At 37.7% G+C, this 26,944-nt stretch overlaps 2 protein-coding genes across 2 annotated transcripts in view; one reads left to right on the top strand and one right to left on the bottom strand.

The window, feature by feature from the left end:
- Positions 1-22,505, top strand: part of LOC102696986 (sodium/hydrogen exchanger 9) — a 90,463-nt gene extending 67,958 nt beyond the window's left edge. Inside the window, exons 13-16 of the mRNA XM_015361236.2 lie at positions 10,374-10,422; positions 11,230-11,312; positions 19,540-19,645; positions 20,244-22,505. Coding sequence (XP_015216722.2) covers positions 10,374-10,422; positions 11,230-11,312; positions 19,540-19,645; positions 20,244-20,441 — 436 coding nt within the window. The 3' untranslated portion in view covers positions 20,442-22,505. The remainder of the gene's footprint in view (positions 1-10,373; positions 10,423-11,229; positions 11,313-19,539; positions 19,646-20,243) is intronic.
- Positions 342-26,933, bottom strand: chst2b (carbohydrate (N-acetylglucosamine-6-O) sulfotransferase 2b). Its single transcript, XM_015361237.2, has 5 exons — positions 24,684-26,933; positions 17,612-17,682; positions 14,430-14,502; positions 1,065-1,143; positions 342-989 (listed from the first exon to the last, which is right to left on the bottom strand). Exon 1 carries the CDS (start codon positions 26,290-26,292, stop codon positions 24,901-24,903), a length of 1,392 nt encoding a protein of 463 aa, XP_015216723.1. The 5' UTR covers positions 26,293-26,933; the 3' UTR covers positions 342-989; positions 1,065-1,143; positions 14,430-14,502; positions 17,612-17,682; positions 24,684-24,900.
- Positions 26,934-26,944: the final 11 nt, after the last annotated feature.

A 26,944-nucleotide genomic window follows, 5' to 3' on the forward strand; every position in this document is an offset into this window, starting at 1 on the left:
AATTTTCCCTTATTCAGTGTGATTCCCCTGTCTCTAGTCTGATTCATCTTTTTTCTTATGCAGGGTTTAATTTGGTTGCTGTTTCTGGCTATTGATTTCATTTGTTATGGCATGAAATAAACAGCGTAAGGTTTGAAACGTAAGTCTCATGTTAACCATCGCCCAGCTCTATAAATACATTCTATTGAGAATCTTGGTTCGTTAAAAATCTATCAGTAAGGGACTTCAGATTACAGTAAACAAATATATTTGGACTGATTCTCTGTGCTTTTGTAATATTTTTGTATTGGTATCAACATTTTGCAACATGAGCATAAGTCAGCAGTAGTCAAGAAAAACAATCACAGTTTCTGAATTTTATTATATCATCCATATATTCATTAATCTCACGTATCACCAAACTACTGCAGTTTCCCCATGAAGTCCAACTTCCTGATGAGCAGTCTGTCCATTGATACTTTGTGTGCTTTAGCAACCAGGAATACAATGTCTCACGGGCAAAGAAAACTAATTGGCAGGCCTGTCAGTGGACATCTGCTCTTCTGCGTACAGTCTGGAATAGCATACAGAAAGTTTCTGACTCCTCTTTGGTTTAAAGTTGGCTCTGACTCCAGCCTTATGCATTGGCCAGAGAATGTTGGAGGTCAGCGAAAGAGGAGCAGATGGACCTGATTTGTTTTTAAAGCCCAGTGGGGCATGCACCTCAGACAGGCAGGTTAGCCTTGAGCAAAGCAGTGATCCCAGTGCATTAAAATCAATTTAATATCTCCAGTTCTTAATAATTAATGTGTATCTTTAATTTTTTATCGGCTGTGTATCAGATAGTTGATGCACTGGTTAAGAGGTCAGGAAGGAACAGAAAGGTGCTGGTAAGTGCTACAAGACACAGAGCTGAGAATTCAAGTAACAAACAGAGCTGAGTCACTGGTTTCTCCCCAGAGATGAAGCTCCTTGCCTTGGGCTCAGGGGGCAAACGATTGTACAACTTCCTGGGGATTAAAAAGAATATTATAGGTGTGGCAGGAGTGGTTAATTTGATCTGAATTTCGTGTGAAAAAAATTACCTTTATTGTCTCTGACTGAGATGGTGTCAGGTTCATTTACCAGCTGGACATCCATGATGCTTTACTGTTGGCAAATTAGCTATGAAAGATAGAAATAAATATAGAAAAGGCATCTGAATTAGTCAAAACATTCTGCCTCGTCATATCTGTTTAGAATAAACAAGTCAGAATAGAATGGACCTGTAAAATGGGGCTGAATGTTACTATGTTTTTGCTTCAACTATAAGTGCAAACAAAGAAAACTGACTATGAAAGGTTTACAATTATTAGAATGTTGTGGTGTTACCTACTATGGTCATTTTATTAAAAAATAGCATTCAAAATGATAATCGGACACATTGTTTTTCAGTAGTGAAAACCAACATCAAAAATACATACAGTACTGTATCTAGGACAGTGTTATGTTTTCATGTGTAAAAAATGTTTTTCCCATGCTGGTTTCTACGCTTGTAGATATTGAACTATGATAAAGCAGTTAAACTGTTGTTCCATACATTCATCAATGAGGACTTAAGCATATATTGTAGACTACTGTCTGGTGCTTTGGTGATGAGTTAATTCATAAACAAAAACTGCCTAGCTTAGAAAAGTCATCAGGGGTTGGTATAATTGTAAAAGTAAATCTATTTTTTCACCCCCATTGAAGTATCACAATTGTATCACAATGGACATTACAGAAGAAATGTAAGTTGCTGCAGTGCAGAAGCATGACTGATACAGTATCGCAAAATGGATGGCACACATATAAAGAAACTACCAACTTCCGCATTTTTAAGGTTCAAGATGACTGTAATAGCAAATTAAGGTTATACAGTATGCAAGAGAAGGACAAGTTATGATGGTTATTGGATTGCGCACAGCGCATCAAAAATAATATATTTTATTTAAGCAAAGAACTATTATACTGCTTACATGGTTCTGTGCCAACATCTGTGGTGTAAAGTTAAGGTGTAACAGTGTCGTGTTAAACACCTTGTTGTTAAAAGGTCTTTTGCTAGTGTTGGTTTGCCTTTCATGCAGGCTCTGGTGCTTTGCGATGTCCGTACACACCCACAGTTCCAATATGTGGTGCTCCAGTGGTGCCGTCACTTGGATTCAGCAGGTTAACGCCTACTAGATGCTGAGGTAGTTGCAGAGTTTAAAAGCCGGGAGTACAATAGAGCAATACAATAAGCAATATGTGACAACAGGCTTTAACAGTAGCGTCACTTCCCCTTGGTTGACTACAAAGCATTCAAATACCCAATGTCAGGGTACTGATCTTTTGAAACATTACATTTCATATTTGATTTATACCAATACCGTATTTTTTTATCAAAGCTTTGACTCGAAACAGCAGCGTATGGCTTCTACAGTATGTTGGTGACTGTAAGCCCCCAGGGTTAACCCTGCCTTGACAACATGGAAAAGTAAACAGTTATTGTGGCTTCGTCTCGTGTCTAAGGCGCTCATTTCTCTGACACTCATTGTTCAAAGTTCTGACTCCTTTCCTGTTGTAAGCTGATGTCACATTTTATTTAGTGCCTTTTTTGGTAGTTTTAGAGCTTTTATTGAAAAAAAAGGTATATTATAAGAAATCGTGTCATGCCAAGAAGGCCTTATAAGAAGGCCAGTAGGGTGAACTCATCTACACACTATGCCTTGAATGTTTTAAACCTCATCAGATTGTAATGTTGTTTCTGAGAATTCTGAGTTTGTACGTGAAAGCAGATTGCAAATGTGATATCGTCCTGCAAAAATAAAGGCAGCAGCTGCATTTTCTCTTCTGCTCACCAACCTAAATTAATTCTATCCTAGAATCTTATGATGTGAACCGTATAAACTGCTTTTACTCAGCAGTTATAGTGGATTTGTTCCATATGGTTTTCTCCATTTTGTTCATCTCTCTTTTTTTGGATTGTTAAATCACAAAGGGGTGGGTAACAAGCTCCCGTGAGGAAGCTGACAACAGGCAGAAGGCTTCTATATCGCCAAGCTCTGGTGCGCTAGTAATTACCCCTGACCCTCCAGTGAATAGAGCCTATTAGTTTCACAGCAACTTCGAGGAAAAAAAAGACACAAATAGCATGAGAGCGAAGGCAAATACTCACTCTCTGCCTGGGGCACCTCATCTCCACTATTGTGACTACCTGACACCCAAGCTGACAGGTAATGCTGGTTTCAGTCTTCTTTTCTGTAGATTCCCCCCCATAGAAACATTCTGTCCCGTTATTGACACAGCTTGTAGAGTAATCAAAACCAGTGGTGACATCCAGATTAAGTGTAATGACCGGTTTAACACACCCTTCATAGTTTCTTCCCTTTTGCTCTCCCATTTCATGACACAGGTAAACAGGAGTGATCCAGCAGAGAAACAGACATTGTGTATTTTTCCTTCTAAGGTGTACTGTATAATTTTTAGTTGAGCTGTTCAAGATTTGTAGAACTGCCAGTGCAGATTCCACAAGCCAGTGGCTTTGCATTGAATATTCAAGCTGTAGCAGGAATGTTAAAGAATATATTTGGTTTATTTGGCTGACCCCTTTATCCAAAGCAACATACAATTGTCCCCAACTGTACAGCAGTGTATTTTGGAGCAGTCTGAGTGAAGTACCCTGCTTAAGGGTACAACAGCAGTGTCCCACTGGAGAGTTGAACCCACAGCTTTCCAGTTATGAGCCCAGACCCTTAGCCACTGCTGCACACTGCCTAAGTAACATGCCCACTAGGTACTGTAGGGAGAAATTATTCACATTATTTTTAAGTGTGTCTGACATAACAGCTTTTGTTGGGGTTTTTATTCCAGTGTAGGATATAACAAAATATTTTGTGATTTATTTATCTGACACAGTGCAATCTTCCTTTACAACAATGTAATTTAAAAATGCAATATACATTTGTCATAAAAACAATACAAATTCCTTTTTGCCTGAAGGCTTAGCAGGTTTCTGAGCTGTGGTTTTAGCATGTACTTATTCTACCTTTCAAATTTTTTGTTATTTTCATTTTCACGGCAGTCGTATCTAGCAATATGTTCAGAGATTGTTGGTAATACATCAGCCAGAATTCCTTAATACGTCAAGCCTTAGTTTGTCATGCCATATACAGCATCTTGTTTTTATTGCTGTGATACATAGTCTAAGTTTGAACACCAAACTGCTGCTTTGTGTCCAGTCTGAACATTTTTAAACAGAAGTTGATGCTGATCTAAATAATTCATGGCTTTCCCAGAATTTCTGTTAAACAAGCATCAGTGCTGTATAATTTGTGTGGTTTAGAATCGTATGTCATCATCCTGGTGATACAAAAAGAAAAAAAACATGGTCTTACATACTTTCTTGCATGAAGAACCTGCACACACTCAACCAAGTTTAACTTTTTTGATCTAAGATGTCACATAGCATGATGCTGAGAAAATCAGAATCTTCTACTAGCAGAATAACCCTGTTTCTAAAACTAGTTTATTCACTAATATAATAACTATTACTGTACGTATGTTGTATATTTAACCATGCTTATGTCTATTTGCTATTTCTCTGCATGTATTGAACACTCTTTCATTTAAGAATGTGAATGGGAAGCAGGAATTTACTTAAGGCACTGTATGATACAAAATGCATGACTTTGTAAAGACTTCTGTTTAAAGAAAATTAATGCATACAAAACTCATTCATTACTACAAGTAAAATTCAAGTAAAAAGATTAACATGAAGGTAATGAATAATGCTAAAGAATGCATGTATTGGTATTTTATATTCTAAAAATGTCTTTATTTGATGGGGAAAATATATTTCACTTAAATGAAGGCGCTCTCAACTTGCACCACAGCTTTTCTAAAGTCTAAAGACAGAAGTAGTATAAATAAAAGCAGAGGAAGACTTTTATTTGAATAAGGATGTGGAGATTTTCTAGCCATGGAAAAATGAAATATCAGTCTCAGTCTCTCAAATTAATTTATCCTCTGTGTTTCCAAGTCCAGTTTATTTCATCTTGAAAAAAATGCATAAGTACATAACTCTATCTTAATTATTCACATACAAGCACAGAGCCTGATAACTAACAGTAGCTTGCTCTGGCACAGCTTGTTCAACAAGCAGTGTACTGCATACTGAACTCCTGCCAGGGTACAATTGTCAGAAAGACACAAGATCCCATGGTAGCTCTGCTGTTTAATTGTGCAGGTATCAGAGGCCAGCCTATAACTTAATATTCAGAATATCCTTCATTTATTCAGAAAGGATTTCTAGAAAAAAAAACAAATGTGTTAGTGAGTTTGCCCATTAAATCATTTACACACCATAAACCAGTAAATTCTAAGGATTTTTTAGTCTTTTTATTTCCCGTTAGTCAAATTTAACCTACATTCCAGTGTTCAGTGTTTGCTTTTTTTCATGAGCTACTTGGTGACTTTTTGCTTTTTTGGGTTGGTAGTGGGACTTTCTTAATCTTGTAATTAAAATTACTATGCACACGTGCTTGTATCATATGTAGACGAAGCAGTCTTTTGTGAGGTGCCACGAGGTTGACACGATTTATGTATGATATAAGAATCACCGGTTTATACAAAGCTTCCACAAGTGTTTCTAACATAAAACAGGAGGCCAGATATATAAGTAATTGTGTTTTGTCCCTATGGGACTAAAGGGTCTTTCATTCAGCCAGCAGCAAGGTGAATTAATTACAATTTCATTTGCAAAGTAGAGATTGTAAAAAGCAGAACTAGTAATTTTAGTCAGTGTTTGTAATCAGCTGTAACTGGTCTGAACCTTTGAGGAATGAGAGAAAGAACAAAGCTTCTTACTTTTCACACATCTTCTGAACCTGAAATGGCTGCCTGCTGCACCAGTACTGAGAAACATGCTGAAGAGATTAAGCAATGGCACAGAGCTAGGTTTAATAATTCGAGAAGAGAAAAAGTGAAGAAATACCAGTGAGACATACTCCCTTTAACTGTTTTTTTTCTATTTTTAATTTTATACTCACTCGATTTTGGAATCTTTCTTTGCGTCTCAGCTCATCACAGTAACAACTCCTGCTTTACACAGGGAAAATGACACACTGCCAGCTCTGCAGTGCCTTAGTGGAGTGTTGGCACCAATCTCAGGAGAGTCCTGGACTGAGGTACAGTAGCTACAAACCTATAGGCACCCAAGAAGTCCCATGGGTCGCTGTTTCGTCAGTGAGAGCCCTGACTGACTAATCCCTTCTCTGGCCTGAGGGCACTCTGCCAGTTGTGTGCTTGTGCTTGGGCAGCCTTGGTCACAGTCAGCTGGTGGCATAACCCCTGGCTCCAACCTGATTCCACACACTAGAAGGCTGACACACATCGCTTTTCACAGCACAAACAGCTTTGGGAATTGATGGGAGGGTTTTCAAAACTGAATCGCTGCTCGTAGCAATTACACAAGAACAGTTATTGTGATTTAAAAAGTCTGCCGGTTATCTCGCGCTAAACAAAACCTATTGCCAATGCTACATCATTTATTGCAGGTTTGTCAGGGTAGTTAACATCCTGCCTTGTGCATTATCCCGTCTTATTTCTCAGTGTGTACTTTCATTATATACACCACAAGAAACACACAGCTGTTTCCCACTCCCAGGCATTCTGTGATTGGTCACATTTAAAAAACAAGTACTGGAGGTTCTAGCAGACCATCTGCAAAAATGGAAAAGAAAGAAGGGACATTAATGTCTGAGATAGAATATAATTAACAGATGATTTCTGCAAAGGGGTTACATGATCTGAGTTTTTACTAAAGTACACTAAGCAGTGCTTTTTGTGGTATTCTAAATGAGATGGATGGAATGATGAATATTTTTCTATAATGAGGGTGCATTGAAGGAGATGGGTAAGATATATAGCATTTTAAAAGTGAAAGGAGTCTAAGTCCACATCACTGGTTTTCATGATTATGGTTCAGGTTTATTGCTACACATAAACAGATATCTTTGTACATAATTTAAATTTTGCAACCCTGTTTTAAATTGCTGGCTTAATCTCAAAGGCCTGTTTAATGTAAGAGTGACACATCTATTAAAAACCACAATAAAATATTTAATATCTGAGGAGAGAGTTTTCTCTGTTGTGACACAAAACAGAGTTACAGATGGCTGCCAGCCAGAGCCACACAAGAGAGCAGTAGCTATAAACTGTATTTTCACACAGTTTGTCTTCATTTTTACTACAGAAAATGGAGAGAGAGTTAGTCCTGTTTTGCCAAGCATCCCCCAAAATAAGCTGCTCTATAGTTCACTATTGAGATGTAATTCTAAAACAAGAATTATTATTGGACACCTTTTTTCTTGATTAGCTTAATATGTGAAGACATTGAACGTTTTTGTTTCCGTCAGTGTTTGCACACAGACCTATCAAGAGATGTTGTTGGATACATGAAAACTCTGTTTGGGTACATGAGCCCTCGTTTCCTTCCTGTTGAGAGAGAACCTTTCCAGTGAGGGAGGTGCTTGTGTTTTTCTTGTTGGTGCCTCCTTGTTCCTAAATGAAAACACTCTCTAAGCAGGGTTTTGATCAAAGATTCATCACTCGGCCCCTCACTGGAAGTAAACTTAGACCCACAGCTGATGGAATACCTAGAAGCAATCTGAGAAGCCCCAGCACTCTCTGCCTGCACATGTTTTTAAGTGATGCTCAAAACAGTATAATTGCTATACAGATGCATTGTCTAAACAAGCAGCTAAGGTTCCAAGCTAAGAATGACACTTGGCTCGATCCTCCTCCACAGTTCAGACTGCAGAATTGTGCAGGGTATTTATTTTTCATCACTTGGTATATCTTATATCTTAGTTGCATAACACGCTGGAGTCGATTTAATTATGATTCTGTGTTTAAACACCCATAATCCCCCCTGGAACAAAACAAAATCCCCTACTTCCTGTGGAACAAAATGTATAACTACTTTTTTGTTTCTGTATTAGCCACTCTTAATTTATCTTTTTAAACATTCAATTAATTTTTAATTCAGAATCAATAAGCAAAAAAGGTATTCAAATATCTGCAGTATATGTTCATTCAGCACCTTCACACAGCTGTGCTGTAGTATTTATGTCGAATGGTTTTTGTAGAAAACCACCCTCAGAGCAGTGAAAAAGCACCTTTTTATTTTTGAAATGTTAAATTCATATGCTTTTCCTGGAATGTATCCAAATAATCTGAACTCAGGGGACAGTGCCTTCTTGCGTTCCACTCCCTCCCCACACTCACACTCGCTAATATTAAAAAACTTACTGCATTCTTGTTTCCACTTCCTGTCACAAAGGCACACTTCCACACAAGTTAGGCAGACATCTTAAAAACAAATGTATTAAGCTGTGATTTTCCAAAAGTTCCAGAAGACATTAAGCTAAAAAGACAAGCTTTGAGAAAAGGCTTTCTTATCCTGAAATAGTTTAAATCAATTGCAATCACCAGCAGAGTTTACTGCCATGCTCATTTCAGCAGTGCAGACTTCTTGTCTTCTTTCTTGTTTCTTGAACTTTTCAGCATGGAATTAACCTCTACTTGTTCATTTGCAGCTCTCACACTGACACGTTGCCTTGCTCTAAATTGTTAAAATCCGACACACACTGACATTACATTTAAGTGGTCACATTTTCATTATAGGTCTTCTTGGTTGAGTGTTACCGATACTCCAAATTGCAAATACTGGAACAACAAATAACTAAATGACCCCAAAGAACATTTTTTTAACTTCTTGAGCTGGATAGCAATAATTACACAATTCTTCACCCTGTACTCTTGTACTCAATTTTGTGTGCAGAAACATACCACCGAAATATGTATGTAATCAGCTGTGCTCTAATTGACTACCACCTATGAAAAAGCTTACTGACGTCTCAGGAAGAAGAGCTGATTACAGGTGCTTGTTAAGGGATAGCTGCTGCTTGAGAGAATGAGCAGATCAATATTTGTGTTAACCATGCTAGACCTGGCTCCAGCCTGCGCAGGGCAGAAATCCACCTGAAAAGTGGCCAGTCAGCCCCAAGCCTGGTTGGTATGATTCTAATAACCATGCAATTACACTGTAGCAAAATAGGGTTCCTGTTTAACGCAGGATGACCACCTGACCAGTTTTCTTCTCTAGTTATTGATACTCCTGAGCAAAACCTGTTGGGTGAATTAACTCAATATTTGGTATATATCATTATAGTGGCAATTACAGATTCCTGCTGAAACCAAGATGTTAGCCTGGATGCAATTTTGCTTTCAAACCATGTATCCTTTGGGAGTCACAGCACCAATTGAATTGAAACCTGGAACACTCAATCACATTAAAGCACATTGTGCACCTACAACGGGACATCACCTGCTTAGCAAAATGTACCCCGTAGTGCTAACTTCTCTTTTTCAAAACAGTTTACTCTAAACTTGGAGTCATTATAGTTACAATTACACTGCCAACTGGTACTGTACAATACCTGTTATGATCACGTGGTTCTGTAGTATTTCATGATACTGTTTCTTACTTGGAAGCTTTTGAAACTGCTTGCAGTTTTCTAGCATTATATTTATTGACTGGGAGAACCAGCATATTCAAGGTGCCGATTCAAATAATTAATGAAAACTGCGCTGTAAAACAATCATATTTGTCACACATGCAAAAGGGATCCGGGTAACAGATACGGGTGGAGAATGGCTTCTACATGTGGTCTATATAGAAGTGTGTGCCCAAGGCGGCTTGTGTGCTAGAAGGACACAGCTGCTTGAAGCAGGTTGGTGTCTAATGAACTTGGCCATGGAGGTCTGCTCTCCTGGGGGCTAATTCATTCTTCCATGCGTTTTCTAACAGCTTCTTCCACTCCAGGGTTGCGGGGAAACCAGAGCCAGTGCCGGCAAGCAATGGGCGCAAGGCAGGGTACACCCAGGAGGGGACGCAAATCTATCACAGAGCAGACACACGCTCATATCCAAGGCCAATTTTCCCAGAAGCCAGTTAATCTACCAGTATGTCTTTGAACTGTGGGAGGAAGCTGGAGCACCTGGAGGAAACCCACGCAAACCAAAGAAGAACATACAAACTTCAGACATATAGCACCCCAGGAATCTAACCCAGGGCCCCAGCACTGCACAGCAGCAATGCTAACCAATGTGCTAACATGCCACCCAGGTCTAATTCACAAAATTGACTCCATATCATGCAGTTTCCATAATACTATTGAGTAAGCCACCAATCTTGAATACCTTTCTGACATAAAACACAATATTGTGAGTGTTTTATTTTGCTGTTTTTTTCTAAAATCCTTCAATTGACCTACAGGTATGAGTATATGTATGGGTTCACAACTGACCTGTCTACATTTTATTTTTAAAAGGGTGGATGTTGATCCTGATGAAGATATGAAAGTGGAGTTTTCTTATCAGGTAAAATATGGGTCATACTGTATATATGTTTTTAGAACATTTGTAATATGTGACCTCATACCAATATGGTAAATATTTCAGCTTAAAAAGTGGAATTCATATGTATTTTAGTGAGTGAACATAAGTGTGTATATACATTAGATGAATTTGGCTTTCTGTTTATTGTAATTTGAGAAATGTTCTGAACGTGACATATTGTCATTATGTAAAAAATGAAAGAAGTCCTAACGCTCAATTGAAGTATCACTGCAAATGCTGTCTGTTTTGTTTTAAATGTTGTCCTCTCAGTTGTCCTGTTGTCCTTCCAGTAGCGGAGATTCCTGTCTAAATTGTTAGGGGTTTTTGAGCCTCTGTTCCGTTTCATCCGCCTGTTTGACCTTGATTCGATCATTATCTGCAGAGCAGCATAAACTATTCTGCTAGCTTTTATGTCTTAATGGCTTTATCAGTGGAGACAGCAAAGTATGATATCTTGATGAAGGGAGATGAAATCTATTGAGTTGAGTCCACAGACTTTTCAAATGCTAATGTAAAGTGCAATAGTGCATTGAAAGGCTTCCTCTGAGGGTTCACGCGTATTCCTTCTCTGAGACAGACTGCACATAGGCCACTTGTGCCACCAAAGTACCTGTCCTGAATTGGGCTTTCTTATTCATGAAACAACCAGGGTATCTCAGCAAAGGTCATTAGATATCACTTATTGAAGTCAGGTATACTTTACACTCATTTCCATTCCTGACTCACTGCTCAGAGCAGTTAGTCTTTGTCTACGTCTCCTAACAGCCCTTTTATACATTTTTTTTTCAGACAGCCACTGAGGGACTGGATGCACCAACCACACAGCCAGACAACCCCTGGCTTCAGAGAATATGGAACAACTTAGATCATAAGTATCCTTATATTGTGTCTTTGTTTATACATATGTAAGAGGTAATTAGTGAAGAAAAAGAACATCAACCAATGCTTCAAAGTAGCTTAGTGTTGTTGTTATGATGAAATTCAACAAACGTGATGGCATCTTGTTGCTATGGAGCACTCATATACAGGGCTGTCTCGGCATCTTGTCCACTGTGAATTCCCACAATTGTGTGTTATCATAAGTGGGTCTCCCAATGTCTCTAATTTCCAGGGCAGAGGGCAGTCACCCTCATAACCCTATTGCTTTCCATGACAGAATTTCAGGAATTGGAGACTGGGGTCTTCATTCTCAATTCCTGGACATTTTCAAAAGTTGAGTAGCTTGGCTGGATACATAAGATATAAAAAGGTGAAACCCAAATGCACAGGAGGTTCTTTGTGCTTTTCAGCAATCGGGGGTTATGGAAGTTAATAAGGACACAGTAGAACAATAGGGATAGACTCATAATAAAACAGTATTGCACAGTATATTCCCGTTTATTTTATTTAGGAAAGATAATTTACTAGTAAGATAATGGAGGCATTGTACCTTCAAGCATTAGTAATTAAACTGGTTGCTACATTTTATAAGGCTATCTGTTCTGATGTTAAGATAAATACTCTCAAAGGATGACTTGCCTGATCACACCAGGTCAGGTTTCTGTCTGTCTCTCACTCTTGATCTGCCAGGATATACATTCTGTTTTAGTCTCTGCTTTGCCTGCGCCAAGAACATACAGTATCTACCATCGGTTGCTACAGGTCCGATGGTATGTAGAAATATATCTTTTCTTTTTTTAATGTCTTCCAAGAATTTAATTTGTTTTTACACTTCACACCGTCTGCTGTAGAGAGAGCATCACACAGCTCGTTCGCAGAGCCCATTACTATTGTTGAACTTAGACGTCTCAGCGAGCTGAGCTGGAGTGACTGGAGTGGAATCTCACTTCAGCTGACTGAATAACTCTACTATGCACCATTGATAAAGTAAAACAACAGATGAAACTGTACTCTACATATTCTTACGTCCCTATAAAGAAAAAAATAAAATCAGTGAAGTAATGACATTAGGATCACACCATTTTTCCTCTGAATGTGGTATAATATTTCACATTGAAGCTGCAGGAAGAATCTTTATGGTATGTAATTTGCATCTGCTTGAACTGCGATGAAAAATTCAAATTACCTAGAAATTATGTCTTATATTCTGCAGAAATGTCATGCATTTTTAATGACAAGGACAACATATTATCCCATTCAGTGCTAATTGAGTGGTAAGAAAAAAAGGCATATTTCAGTTTTAAAGAAGAAAAATTAGTGGTATTTCTCTGCTTCTGACTAACCTGCAGTATATAACCATTCTTGTCATGTGCCCTCCTTTCTATATTACATATGCCACGACCTGCTCTAGAAACAGAGAAGCAAAAAATAATATATTATCCTGTGTTAATTAGTCTTTTTTTGCTAGATTATCATACTTTGTAAATTTGGGGATTTTTAATTTCAAACATATGTTGTCTTTTTATAAATCTTTACCAAGCTAACAGTGAATGCCCTAGACATCCAATGAATAAGTGATCCTGGGAAATTGGTGAGCACCACAGCACTGGAGTTTGGAGCTATCAATTTTTGTCAGTTATATTACAGGTGCAATTACTATTACTGTCCTTCCTCCACCTCTCAGAGAAGGAACTACAGGTGCCCATAAATCCGAAAGCCGGTATCTGATGGGAAATGCAAGAACAGATACAGTATATACCAGTTTGGTCAGAATCTTATAGTCGAGCACTCAGCCCCTTTCTTAAATTTCATATTCTTGTACAAAAAGCCTCCACTGACCTTGTTTAAAGAAGATTTCGTGTCTGTCCCAAACCACACTTAACTACAGATGCCAATATTACAGGGAGTATAACTTTCAGATGTGTGTGAATTATTTCTCAGTTAAGCAAGACAGAGGGTCAAGTATTTGCACCAAGACCATTGTCTGCATAGAACCAATGTTTTTTTTCTTAGGGGAAAACAGAATGTACCACTGTTCATTCCTCTGGTAACATACAGGCTTAAGATAAGTGTTCACTTCTCCCTTTTTTCATCTCCCAGAAGGTTTTGATTAACACCATCTGTCCCAGTTGGTCTGGCCCCATTCATATTCTAGGGCATCTTGTCCTGAGTTACCATAGTAACTGCAGCAAGCACTGGTTCAATGAGAGGACTGACATCCAAGGCTTTAGTGCAGAATATGTAAACTGTTTAAAAACATGCAATTTCCAATTATCAGGAAATTCAGAACTAACATTTATACTTTAGGCTTATGGTTATGTTGATTTTATTTAACCCCTTCATAATACAGTATATAATATAGACATACACTGGAAGCTGTTCATCTGATTATGTTTTGAATATTTTATACACAGTTATTCTTCAGAGTTACTCCTACATGCAAAAATTTGACACCATCTTAGCTTAAAATAAAATAAAACCTTAAAATCAAGAAGATTAAAACAACCAGAAATAGAAAAGTTAGGTAATGTATCCTAGGTGTCAGTAATAACTTTTAAATTATAGGTTTGATTTCAGCAGCTTTTGTGCACAGTATTCTGCTGTAGAAGGTTCTTCTAATAGTCTATTGTTCTATTGTGCAGATAAACCCATAATTTCCCAAAAAACAACCCTATAATTTTTATTCTAGTTCCGATAAGGACTGTATTGCTTTTACTCTCGTTATTTTTTCTGTTTTTCTTTTCTGGTTAAATAGAATTTGAAGGAACACCTACCAAAGTAAATTATGGTGTGCGAGTATTATAGCTTTTAATCTTGAAACACTGGCACAGCTAGAGACCCCAATGTAAGTGAGCAAGAGAGATGTGTTTCATTGTGACTTTTACAATCTAAAATTCATTTGAATTTAACAGATAAACATGTGTCTTCATGTTCCTGTGATTTTTTTCGTTTCTGTTGTCTCATACGCTTCTGGTAAACTTCATAGTTTCTTGAAATGAATATTGCTTCACAGCCTTGTGTATGTTTCTATCCCTTTTCCGAAGAAGTTGTTCTGAAATCTAAAAGCTAATTAATCTGAGCGACATACTGTAAGAGTCACATGTACATACCGTAGCAAGGTGTAGAAGTCTTCTGGGCTTCTGTTCAAATCCTTATACAGAGTATGTTTTCATAACACCCCCTCTTTAGAGATCCATCAAGAAAATAAAATGTTTGTCACAGTTATTACAGAAATTAAGCAATTATTTGAAATAATTTTGAAAACTTTAGGAATATTGCATATTGAAACTTTAGGAAATTGTGCAAAATTCTTATCTAGAAATAAGTCAGTGTATAATTGTAGCCTGGTTACTGACAGGTATATTGTTGAATATATTGGTTTAGAGCAGCTTGTCTTGGATTTTTATTGCTTCTCTTCAAAAGGAGAGGTATTCTGTGTGCCTGCTGCAAGAGAAACAAATTAAGGGGGAATTGAGCTATTCATTCCTGTTTTTCACTCTGAAAAAATTAAAGCTGTGCAAAAGTGTTGAACATGGGATTTGACCCACTTTATTTCCTGTAACACTGTGAGGTTTTTTTTCCCCCAAGGATCTGAAGAAACTATACTGCATGTTCTAAAGTGAATAATCCCTAATGTTCCTGAGCTGGACAAATATTTTTAGATTGTAATCTGTCGCTGGACAAAAATATTCAAAATGTAAATTGTTCCTCTGCTACAAAACAACGGGTAAAACTGTGTTGTTTTGTATATAACAGTGTTTTTATGTTTTGGCTTTAGAAAGAATGAACATTGATGAGTGCATTTCACAGTGCAAATGTACACAGTAACTTGTAAAACGTCCAATTTACATCACAAAATAAATGAAATTTTCAGGTATGCACAGCACCATGTTCTGCGACTCAGAACAAGGCAACAAAACTTTGAGTGATGTGGCCCAATGACATTGTAAAGTATCAGGCTTGCAAATTCATCTTTTAATTCCGATGAAACATGGTTTTGCCGATAAATGGAACTCGTTAACTTTCAGTGCATAACACATAGGAACATTTCTGTGGTAAAATATCTGCTGCTCCACCTGTACTTCTTCACTTGTACATCTCATTTCATTGGTCATTACAGTGACTAGTGAGCAGGAAGGGCCATTTAACATCACAATTCACACAAACTCTCACTCTCACTCATGGCGAGACCAGGGGTTTTCAACAACATGGCAACTTACAGTCCTTTCACAAAGTTCAGGATTCTGTGCTTAATTCGAAATTTGTTAAAAGTTTATATAACACCAATTCATTTATTTTTTCACTGAGATTTAATAACCAGTCTGAGAAATTGGAACTGCAGCTCCCCCACACTAGAAAGAATCTAGATCAGGTAGGCTTCCTGGAATAAGAAGCTCCAAAGAATCCTAGAGGGAACAAAGAGGGGAGGAGTAAACCGGGAAAAAAAGAGGGGCAGGAGTTCTATTTCACTGGCAGATAACGAGGGCTGGGTTGGAAACTGACAAAGGTGGCTGATATTCCACTTCCCAAATCCCTTAGATATTTATTGATTGCAGCTGAAATGGAGCTCATTCTTTTGCAGATTAAGCTACAGTAGATGTGTGACAGTGCCAAAATGATGATTGCTTCTACTTTGCAGCATTTTTTCATACCAGACTAGTCCAGACTGCAAAATAAACATACACTTAGAGCCACAAGTATTATATATAAAGCAAAGCAGCCGATGAAGTTATTTTTAATTATTGCAACCAGTAGCACCGTTGAAGAGATGGAGCCCTGAGAAGACTGTAGAGGTCAATCTATGTATATAAGGCACTGAACTGACTGAAGCAAGTAGATTTCAGCCTTCAGTTTAACAGCCTTTAGTCTAACAGTTTCTTTTTCTGCAAGGATATCCATAATTACAGCCTCGACTGCGCTGTTGTATACTTGTCAGCAGTACAAATAGTGTAACTGTTGATCACTTGTCTTTCATACCATTCATTTGGGAATACTGCTACCTTGGGTGGATGACTCGCTGCTAGGAAGAACGCTTTTCACAGTTTTTCTCTGAATCTAAAGAAAGTTTATTCAATTAGCCCATTATCTAAAATATTTTAGCCTATGCAACAAAATCTTGGCAGTGCTTTGGTCGAACCCAAGTGATTTCTCAGCTGCCGATATGTTTAACTGCACAAGTGATGAGGAAATGATGTTCTGCCCCAGGCAGAAGAGAATATGAGCTCCAGGATACTATGGTAACTTAATCATTGTGCTTTGTTCTCTGCACTTTCCATACAAACAAGAATCTAAATGGTTGTAAATGTCACTGTAGTGTTATTGTTTGTGCTTCGCTAAAATGTTTCAGTCATTAAATCTGTCGTCCAGAAGGGCAAGTCATGCATCGTGATTGTCTAGGATGTCAGCAGTGACGTCCATGGATAGGGATTGTATAACCAGAATCCATGAGTGGCCTAGTGTTGTGAAATGAAAACAGCGATTAATCCATAATTTAGTGTAGATACATTTGGTCATCCATTCTGGGTCATGTCACTGACCAGCTGTGACCGAGTTTCTTCAGCAGTAGTGCACTATGACACTGCGACTTGCTGGGCACCTGCAGGCTTGCAGTGATGTCAGCAATGATCCACAGTGACTCTCCTGTCAGCCACTGTGGAGCCTGCAGTGTACCTGATGGCAGGAGGGAGTCAGGGATGCATGTCTCGTTCTCTCCTGTGGTATGCCTTAAAGCCAAATCGATACACTTGGTGTTTCTAACTTTTCTAGATATAAAAATAAGTTATACATTAAAAATACACAAAAACATGTAGAAAGTGAGTTTCCTTGTCCTTGGAAGGTGTCAGCTAACTCATTGAATACTTACTTCATATAACATGCAAGTCGTATTTTTTCTTTACTGTATCACTTGAACAGTACCCTAAGCCCCCATCCTCTCCACACACATTTCTTGGAGACATAATGTCTTTGACTCATGTAGTAGCGTCAGCATGACTTCCTGTACTGCATTACTATCTGTTATAAAAATGTACACAGATTAAAGTCACACTCTTATGGCTGGTGTACTGTGTAACACAGAACCACAGGCTGTCTCTTATCAGTGCTAATTGGATTAAGAATATTCACTATTCCAAACTGAAAGTCGAATGGCAAAACTATTACTTTTCTATGTTTCGGGATGTCATACAGTTCCATAGCTAACATTAGCTAATAAACTAACAGAATATTTGTTCAATAAAATGCCACAGACTAAAATGAAAAAAAATCCGCAGGAATAATGTGCTTTCTTGCTCACCCTCATTCTTATACACTGCAAGACGTTTTTCTGTGGTCGCTTTCACTGATCCCTCTCTTTCATTGCTGCCCCTATGAAAATTTACAGTGAATTAACATACAAGATTTATTCAGCATCAGCACATTCAGTAAGGTTTAGCATCTGCCTATTCGACAGCTAGGTTACAAGATAAGCGACTTGGTAAATAAATCTATAATGTCAATAAAGGCTTGCTGAGAGCACATATAAACATATTGTAATGTTGATTGTAAAAGACTGATAATATGTCATTGATCCAGGTCAGATTATGTCATTTATATTAAATTGCACATGGATAGGGTAGAATCAGTAATTTAAAACATCTCATTTTAATCAGCCTTTATGAAACAGTGTTAAAAGCTGAAGGCATGAAATCAAAACTACTTTACTTACACCAGATATAATTACATTGTGTTTTTAGACAATCAGGTTTTGTTGACCCAAAACCCTGCCTTTAAACTTTCATGATCAGGTTGAAAATCTGTTGCTTATTTTACTTTACTATACATGATTCTGTCTTTTATTTTTTGACTCTGCATTCATTCATCTTCCCATGGATGGATACTTCCTATTTTTTCATTCTTCTTTCTTTTTTCTTTATTATGTTTTGTTTCTCTAGAGGAAGCCCAGCTACCTCAGTTATAACAGAAATTGTGGTACTTTCACTCCCTCAATTCAACAAATATTTTTGTAGTTTTTTAAGTCTCAGTTACAGAAATAATATTTTTCTTTATACTTCAGGTTTCCTTCTTCAGAACTTTAATTGGCATGAATAGTATAACTCTGAAGAATACAATAAAAATTTAACAAAAGCTAACAGTTTAGAATTTGGAGTTTTTCTCCAAGAAACACTCAGACGATCTGATCTTTTAATTAGAGGTCCTGCCAGTAAAATCAAAAGTAGTTTGAATCATTAGAAGATAAGAGGTCAAACATTCCTGAGAATAAGTACTTTAGATAGAATAGGGACAAAGCAGAGGATGCATATCTTGGTTATTTGGTTATTGGTAGCTTACTGCTCTGTGGATCTCATACAAACATTTTTTGAAGAATCCCAAGGAATCAGTGTTTCATGAAATGTTTACTACCTATGCTCAGCAGCACAGAATTAAAACTACTGATGTGAGACCTTAAGAGTCAAGGTCAAAGGCTTTCAAATATTAATTTGAAAAATAAACTAATTTCAATATTGTCCATCTCTCTTATAGTTTTAACCTGTACTGCTCTGCGCATATTATAAATAGGGTATACTAATACTAAAAAATAATGGCATCAACAAGTAACATTTCAGAAATACTTAGAATTTTCAGTTTTTCATGATAATTCTTCTATGTACTGTAAGCATCGTAGAGAGATTTTTTTTTTTAACGTGGTGTTTATTTTTTTAACCTCGTTATCAGGCAAGTTGTTCCATCTTTGGATCTTTCATCAAAACATTATCTAACCTTAATCAGGTACCCTTGTTCACGCAGTAATTTGTTATAATAAGTCTGGATAACAGGAAGAAAACATCAACCAACAACAACATACAGAACCGTAGTTTTCTAGCCCTAGTCCTGGAAGAACACTTTGTTCTCTGGTTTTTGCTCTGGCTGAGCTCTTAATCACTGGCTAAATCATTTCAGTTTTCTATTGAGAACATATTTGTACATTTGCTTTCAGCTCTTAAAGGTCAAATAGGATTTGTAATTGGTATTAAACCTGGAGAAATTTCCAAATTTAGATGCTGCAATCATTCAGTTGCACTGAAGCAAAACCATTCACTCTTGGCATGTCCGATAGTGTCATTCTCACCTGCGTCTGTTCATTAGGAATTGATCAACTAGTAGGATCTGTTTAGAATGCCTATCAAAAATCCTGACAGCTCCAGACAGTGCATTTAATTTAAAAAAATCTTAACAGAGCAATAGATATCTGAAGCCACTGCTGACCCACTCTGGACCTCCTCTGACCTCCACTCTGCCCCTGTGGTGTGGACCTCTTGCAAAACTCCTGACCAGCCCACACGCATATGAGGTAAGATCTTCATCCATCGCATTGTGTTCTTCCTTAATTTAATACCTTCTAAAGACACAACCTAGAATAAGTAACACCTACAACAGAAAGAAGGTGCCTTTCTGTGTGGAAAATGAGATAGAGCAGGGCTCCAAATCACTTTAGGATTTCAGAAGACTCTATGTATTAAAAAAGCACATTTTATACATTTATATCAGTATATCTTCTATATGTTTTAGTCAGTGATTAGTCTAAAAGTGGATTTTTGGTTTGTTAATTCATAACAAAAAATTTAGCACTCACCGGCCATATGGTCTAGAATCAAACTTGAGTGATTATTTTGAGTGGCAGCTAACTTATTTGTCTGTAATTTCCAAACAGCCTTCAGAACACCTCAGAGTACTGAAACAGACATCCTTAAGATCCCTAAGGAATTATAAAAATGATAACCATATTAAGGCATTGTGATGGCGTGCCAGTTTCTCACCATGTTTGCATAACATAAATGTTCACATAACGTTTTTCTCTACATAAGTGTGCTGAATCAGAGTTAATTGTTTCAATATTAACTATACTTGAAAGTCTGCATAAAGATTTTTTCTTTTCCATTTTGACACAGAACCAAGAGCAGTTACAAAACACAGAGACAGACTTCAGCTCTGTTGGGCTGAATGGGGAAAATAAAGGCATGCCAGCTTCTCCTGACCAGAAAAGAAATACTGATACCGAGAAGATCTCAGCATCCACAAGTCTTGAAAACATGCTGGAGGGCGATTTAGGGCTGGGAGGGGTCACAGATTTGTCTAGTCAGTGCTGATTATTCCAAATTTGAGACATGCAACATGCATACACACAATGTATGCATTCAGGCTCACAGCAGTCAATGTACTGTATTAGGAAAGTATTTGCATTAAGGTTACTAAATCCAGAATTGAATAATTCCCTTCATATTGTTGCTCTGTTAAATCCTCATCAATTCTTTCTTGTGAAATTTTTTTTATGCTATTCTTGTTATATTATCTTTTGTAGCCTGTATTCAAAATTTAAATTTCATGCTTTAAGTGCACAATGTTCTTTGGTCTTTCCTATGGCATACCACAATGGAAATGTGCTACAGTATATCATCTCAGCTTCAAATCTCTTTTCTCTCAAGAGGTACTACGTTGGAGAAGAAACATAAAAATGCCCATGGTGAAGTTACCAACCCAGAACATTTCACATTAAACATTGTTTCCCCCATTAAACGTTATTCCTAATTATAAAAAAAACAGATTATCACCTTCTGTTTGGTTTCTTATGTCAACCAACTTGTAAAATGGTGACTGCCGTTGTCAGTTCCATTCATTTTGTTGTCTGCCGATCAAGGTGCAAAACATACTACAGTGAATAATAGAGAATTACGTGATTTTAGCAGAATCTAACCTCTTGTGTTTAACATTTTCATTGACTTAAATGTGAAATACATGTCTGACGTTCTCAAGTCAAAACAGAATCAAGCAGATAAACATGTTTTAACCCATACCAAAACACCTTACTCAGGTACAGATTTTCAAAAAAAATAAAACTGGTTTTTGACACCAGAAAGCAAAAAGTTTTATTATTATATAAAGTTTTTAGAATTGAAGTTCTAAAAACATGTATGGAAATGTAAAGTTTTTTAACATGCTTTTTAAAATGTTTTCTTGGTACTTTCTTAAATTATAAGTTATAATGTTTTTTAATAATAATGTTTCTTTATTAGCCCTATACAATTTCTTGCATTAGGAATTCGTCTTTTCGCATACCCCAGCCTTTTCTCCATGGAGACACAGACACACAGACAGGGAGAAAAGCTTGGGGTCAGAGCGCAGGGTCTGCCATTGTACGGCGCCCCTGGAGCAGGCAAAGCATGAGCACTTGAAATTAAAAATCCTGTTTGTTTTTTAACTTTGGTTGTTATTTTGAAATCCTGCCAGTGTTTCTCTTCAGGCACAAAGAGCACAAGCCGGTTTTACTTTTGAATTTTTCAATTAATGACCTCTTCATGAATCTACAAAATACACATTTTGTCATTTAATAGGAAAAACCTGCAGAACTGTAACTGATTTTGCCTTAGAAGTTTATACAAGAGGGTAAAAAATGTTTTTGTAATAGAATACTTTTAATCTTGTTTATTTTTTCAGATGCTGTACTGAATAATCAAAATATGTATTTCAATAAATACATTTCTAAATATTTATTTTGGTACATTAAGCACATGTACTTTTATGGCATTATATACAATGAGTATGCAGCATGGGAATGTATTCCGTCACTCTGTGCATGCAGTCCTGAAATCAGAGCTGTACAATGTGACTTACAGTACATCCATACACTCCCAGTTGTCTTGTGTTCCTTGTTAAAGGTAAATATTTAATTTGTATGCTGATTTGAAGGCAAGTGTCATAACACCAAAATGGGAACAAAAGGAAATGTGACCCAATAATGTAAAAACAAGTACATTTGCATTCTGATGCACTGTATGGAACGGCCTCACAGCACTAGACTGTAATTGGTAAAGAACAAAGGAGGTGCAGAATGTGATAGGATTGTATGAGAGTCTGGAGTCTGTCTGATATGACATTGTAGCATCTTATATCTATTTCAGGAAAAGATTAAAAACTCACCTATGCTAAAGGGTGGGGAGGAAGAGTTTTAATGTCACGGTGAATTCTGCTTTTATCTTAGAGACAAGTGAACATCCTGTGAAGGGTGTGATACACAATTTAAATAACTGTCACCAAGAGCTTTCTGTGAAACATTCCTGTGAAAAACTGTAACCCTGGCCTCTACCCTCTGAAATATTTAACAACCCTCTGAAATATTTGTTTTTTTTCTTATAAAGATTTTTTTCTGGGCCATACCTCTGTATAGTACTGCAGTTTGTTATTAAAAACAATCCTCAGGTACTTAAAGTGCTTGTTTACATGCATAATTATGCAGCTGCTTATCCAACTGTGGAACAGCCTTTGTGATCCAGAAAAAAAGGCAAAACCTTGCATTGTCTGTCATAACTCCTCCTCAACAGTCACATGAGAAAGCCAGATGACAAGCAAGTTACAGATTCCTGATACCACCACTTGTGTAGAAATAAGAGATGTTCTAATTTCTCATTCAAGGAATGCTACCCTAGAGCTCATCTGCCTCTGCCCAGCCCAGTGAGCTGGCAGACAAAACGTTAAGAGGGTTTAGTAATTGCTTTTAAACGGATTGGTGGCTAATAAAGATGTATACACTGGCAGCAGTGTTCAAAGTCAAGCTCTGCTTGACCTAATTGTCACAACAGCCTAATTAATGTTACTGGAAACATTACACACCAAAGAGTGGTTCTTAAGGATCATGCTTTTTACATGCAAAATCCATGCTTTGTTGTGATATGTCACAGGCAATTCAACATGCATACCACAGCAGGCTGTTGATGTACCACATTACTGTGCAAATTGCATTCCCTGCATCTTTCTCATATTAACATATCTAGATGGTTAAAGAGGTGGGATAAAGTACATACATGCAGACTGTTAATAATATAATGCAGAACATTATCTGCAGTTAAAACTACTAGAACAACTGACTCAAGAGCACAGCCCCTACTTGTTCTATCACGTTAAACGTGTATTTCCGAGATCCTTCACAGTGAGCTCTTAACGCCCTGGCCTGCACGTTTAAAAAAGTACAGCACACAAGCAGTATCCTGCATTCCAGTTCACGTATGTCACAAACACCAGAAAAGCAGCACCGTCTCACCAAATTAGTTTTATTTATAAAGAGGCAAGATGGAGAGCAGTATTATCTGTCCTGAACAAGCAGAAGTAAAAAAAAGGAATAAACTTCTCCAATGCCTGTCACAACACACTCACATTAACAACACCAATAGTTAAATTTCTTGTGTATGTTCATTCCACGGCGCATTGCTTTTGGCATGTCTCATTATACCAGTGCAACACAGCACTACAAGACCTGTTGTATTTTCATGTGTTTTAAAAGGAGGTTTATATCAAAAAGATTCTCATTTAAATTTCGAGTCCCCAAAAAAAAAACAACACGTCTTTCAGATGAGTTACTAAAAAGACCCCGTTTTAGGATTCTTTATTAAGTGTATGGCGTGGTTGGAATTCTTGGGAACGAGTAACATAAAAATTAGTAAACCAAGGTAAAAAAAATGTTGCTATGCGATCTTATACATGTATTAAAATACATAGATCTACTACTATTAAGTATATTTGTCCGATTTAACAGGAGCCTTTTTCAACGTCAAAACGCATCTGCTTACATTTATGAATAATCGCTCTTATTCGATAAGCTTTACACTCATTGGTTTCTTTTCGGTTATGGGCTTTTTAAAATTAGCTTCCCAAGGGATAAAAACGCAAAGCATTTTAAAATTGGTTTGATATCTCATAGCCTAAAAAGAAGCAACTTTACTAACGATTGCAAACGTAATGTATTTGTCGAAAAAAACAAAGCGCATTTGACAGGAACGTGAAGGAATAAACTGACTCGACTACAAAAATACAAAAACGGAAAACCGAAATGGGAGGGACGACATGGAATATTATTTACTATTACATTATTTTAAAAACGTTTTCATATTGTTTTTTTTTTCCATTTATAATGTATCTTAACAAGCATAAAAAACGGATTCAACTTGCCATGACTCTGATCTGGATGCACACTAAGAAACGCACGTCTTAAGGCCAAGTTATTGCACAACAAAATAATTGCAGACGGCTTTAATGATTGTCTCTGTTAGGAGTGACCCGGCGTACTTACAAATAGAAACAAACAGCTGAAAACTTTATCTTTTTTGTATTCAAACAATTCTTTCACAACTTGCACTATTACAGACGGTATGGATGTAAAACCTACCGATAGTCATTTGTTTTGTTTTGTGTTTCGGGCAAAATTTTGAAACATTTAAAGAAAGCGGTTTTAAGGGTGAACCAAAACATCCACTCCTTAGTGCTAATAACATACATACAGTACATATCTGATCATTTTCCTGTATTTCAAACAAATATTGTGATTTTAAGACTAAAGTTACCATTTAAACAGGGTTCTCACTGTCAAACTAAATGCGTAGTGGTCCCATAACACCGCAGTTCTTGAGTTAATAAAAAAAAATACATTCCCGTGTGATTCGCAGATGCATTTAACGGTTTATTTTTTAAATAAAGCTTCAATTTTTGAGTTCCACGAACAGCAGTGCTCTGTTAAACTTAAAACGTCTATGCACCGCATTGTCTTTGGTGGATTTGTGTTCACAGCCTGGGAACTGTCAGTAAAGATTTGCTCAGGTCTTTTACCTCTCCAGCTGTTCTTACACGTTCGTACCCTAGCATGGCCATTGAATGATGACAGTAGTCCTCCACTTGTTTTATCTGTTGAAAACTTAACACAGTTCTCCATGCACTGGCCGCCTGTGTGGCATTCCTAGAGGAAACGATGAATGGCTTTGAAGATGAGCTAGTACCGCTCGTCATGTTGAGGGCAAACGACTCTATGTCGTGGTTAGCAGACAGATTTACAAAACGGTAAACATTCCGAACCGTTTTAACGGGATCTTCAACTAAATCTTCATAACGCACTGTCATATATTTCCCCTTGAGCCAGTGGGGTGGGTTCAAAGCAGTTCGTAATGTCTTGGAGGTCCGATCGCAAATAACTTCCATCGCCCCGATCGAGTGGTAATCGGACCCTTCTTTTTTGTTTACTTTGTGATTGGGGTCCACAAATGGTATCCTACGAAGTTTGGGGTCCCTGCTCCTCACCACTTGTAAATTTTCACGGATCAACCCGTGCCTCGATTTGATCCTCGAATTTGCCACCGCCCTCGGATCTCTGACCAGGTGAATCACCTTCAGATCTAAAGAGGGGTCTTCCATCAGTGGTGCCAAGACATTGACATCCAAAATGCGTACCCCCTTTATCACCACAGTACTATACTTGAGGCACTCGTCCTCTAGTATCCTCAGGCTCTGCGGGGGGCACTTTTTACACACTTTGTCGTCCACCATGCCCACGACATCCTTCCTAAATGCAGAACAAAGAGGATAAGAGCAGATTACCTTGTTGAGGGTTGCACCGAAAAGCCCGAGAGAAGTAACATTCTTGCCCCCGGGAGTGTTGTACAGCTGAAAAACGGAAAGATCACACCGGTACAGGGAGCTAAGCATATCCCTGGCTGCCCCTTGTAGAGAAACCGCATCCCCCGGGTACAATTTCTGCCAGATGTGCCACATGGGCTCGTACAAGAAGAAAACCTCTGGGTTTTGGTTAAACAGTTCTCCAAAAAAAGAAGATCCAGACCGCCAAGTAGTGAGGACATAGACGAGCTGTCTCTTCTTCACCACGGATGGTCTGTACAAAAAGCGGATATCGGATCTGCTCTGATACGGAGTGCTTCTCATCTGGTGGTTGCACTGCTGCGGTTCTTTAGTCCATTTGTAGTTCGCCAGGTTCAGCATGGTTAAAATGAGCAGTAAAAAGTAGGCTATAAACAAAACAATCCTTTTTCTGCGTAATACTTTCATCACGAGACCTGGATGAGCAATTATTTTGGTGCGATTTCGGTAGGTTTTGAGCTTTCTCCCGAAGCTTGCATCCTTTTCCCAGGGTGCAAACTTAAATTGTTGATAGTGTTTGCTTTTCATTTATGAAATCAAAAGGCGGGCCGTTACATTCCAATTCTGCTTTCAATATTTAAAGCATGTTATGTTTAAGGTGGGGGCACAGCGCGTCTCCACATGAAAAATTCGAAAGCCCGCAGGTTAGATAATCCAGAAATGCTTATTCAACGCCAGATTTACCATCCAAATACAATGCAAAGCGACTGGTTTACTGCAGTGCGCAAGGCTCCTCATTCAACATGAAAATAAAACAAGAATGCATCCATTAAAGTGCAAGTTGCTGCTGGTTTCTTAAGAAAAGACTAAAACGGCCTGTCTTCAAGATACATTAGCGCCCTCCTTACCAGCAATTTGCTGCCCCTTCTGCACAGCCGAGAGTCAAATATATGAAAACGGATCAAGACCAATCGCTTAATGTAGAAAGAATGTTTATTATGGCTACGTACATCAGCTTCCAACGCGGAGTCTCTTCAACTCATCCTTGAAAAACGACCGCCTGCGTGCGGCGCGTAGCCTCAAGCCGTACCATTTCTGTTGCAAAATATCTGTTATTTGCCCGTTCTTTTGTGCTTTAGCTCTGTAACTAATTGAAACTGGACTGATTGAATCGGGATCTGAGAAGCAAAGTCCCTCCCCTGCTCTGTTTCAATTGCTGCAGAGAACAGGATTCTCGTTT

The sequence above is a fragment of the Lepisosteus oculatus genome, chromosome 13, assembly GCF_040954835.1.
Source record: "Lepisosteus oculatus isolate fLepOcu1 chromosome 13, fLepOcu1.hap2, whole genome shotgun sequence".
Classification (NCBI taxonomy): Eukaryota; Metazoa; Chordata; class Actinopteri; order Semionotiformes; family Lepisosteidae; genus Lepisosteus; species Lepisosteus oculatus.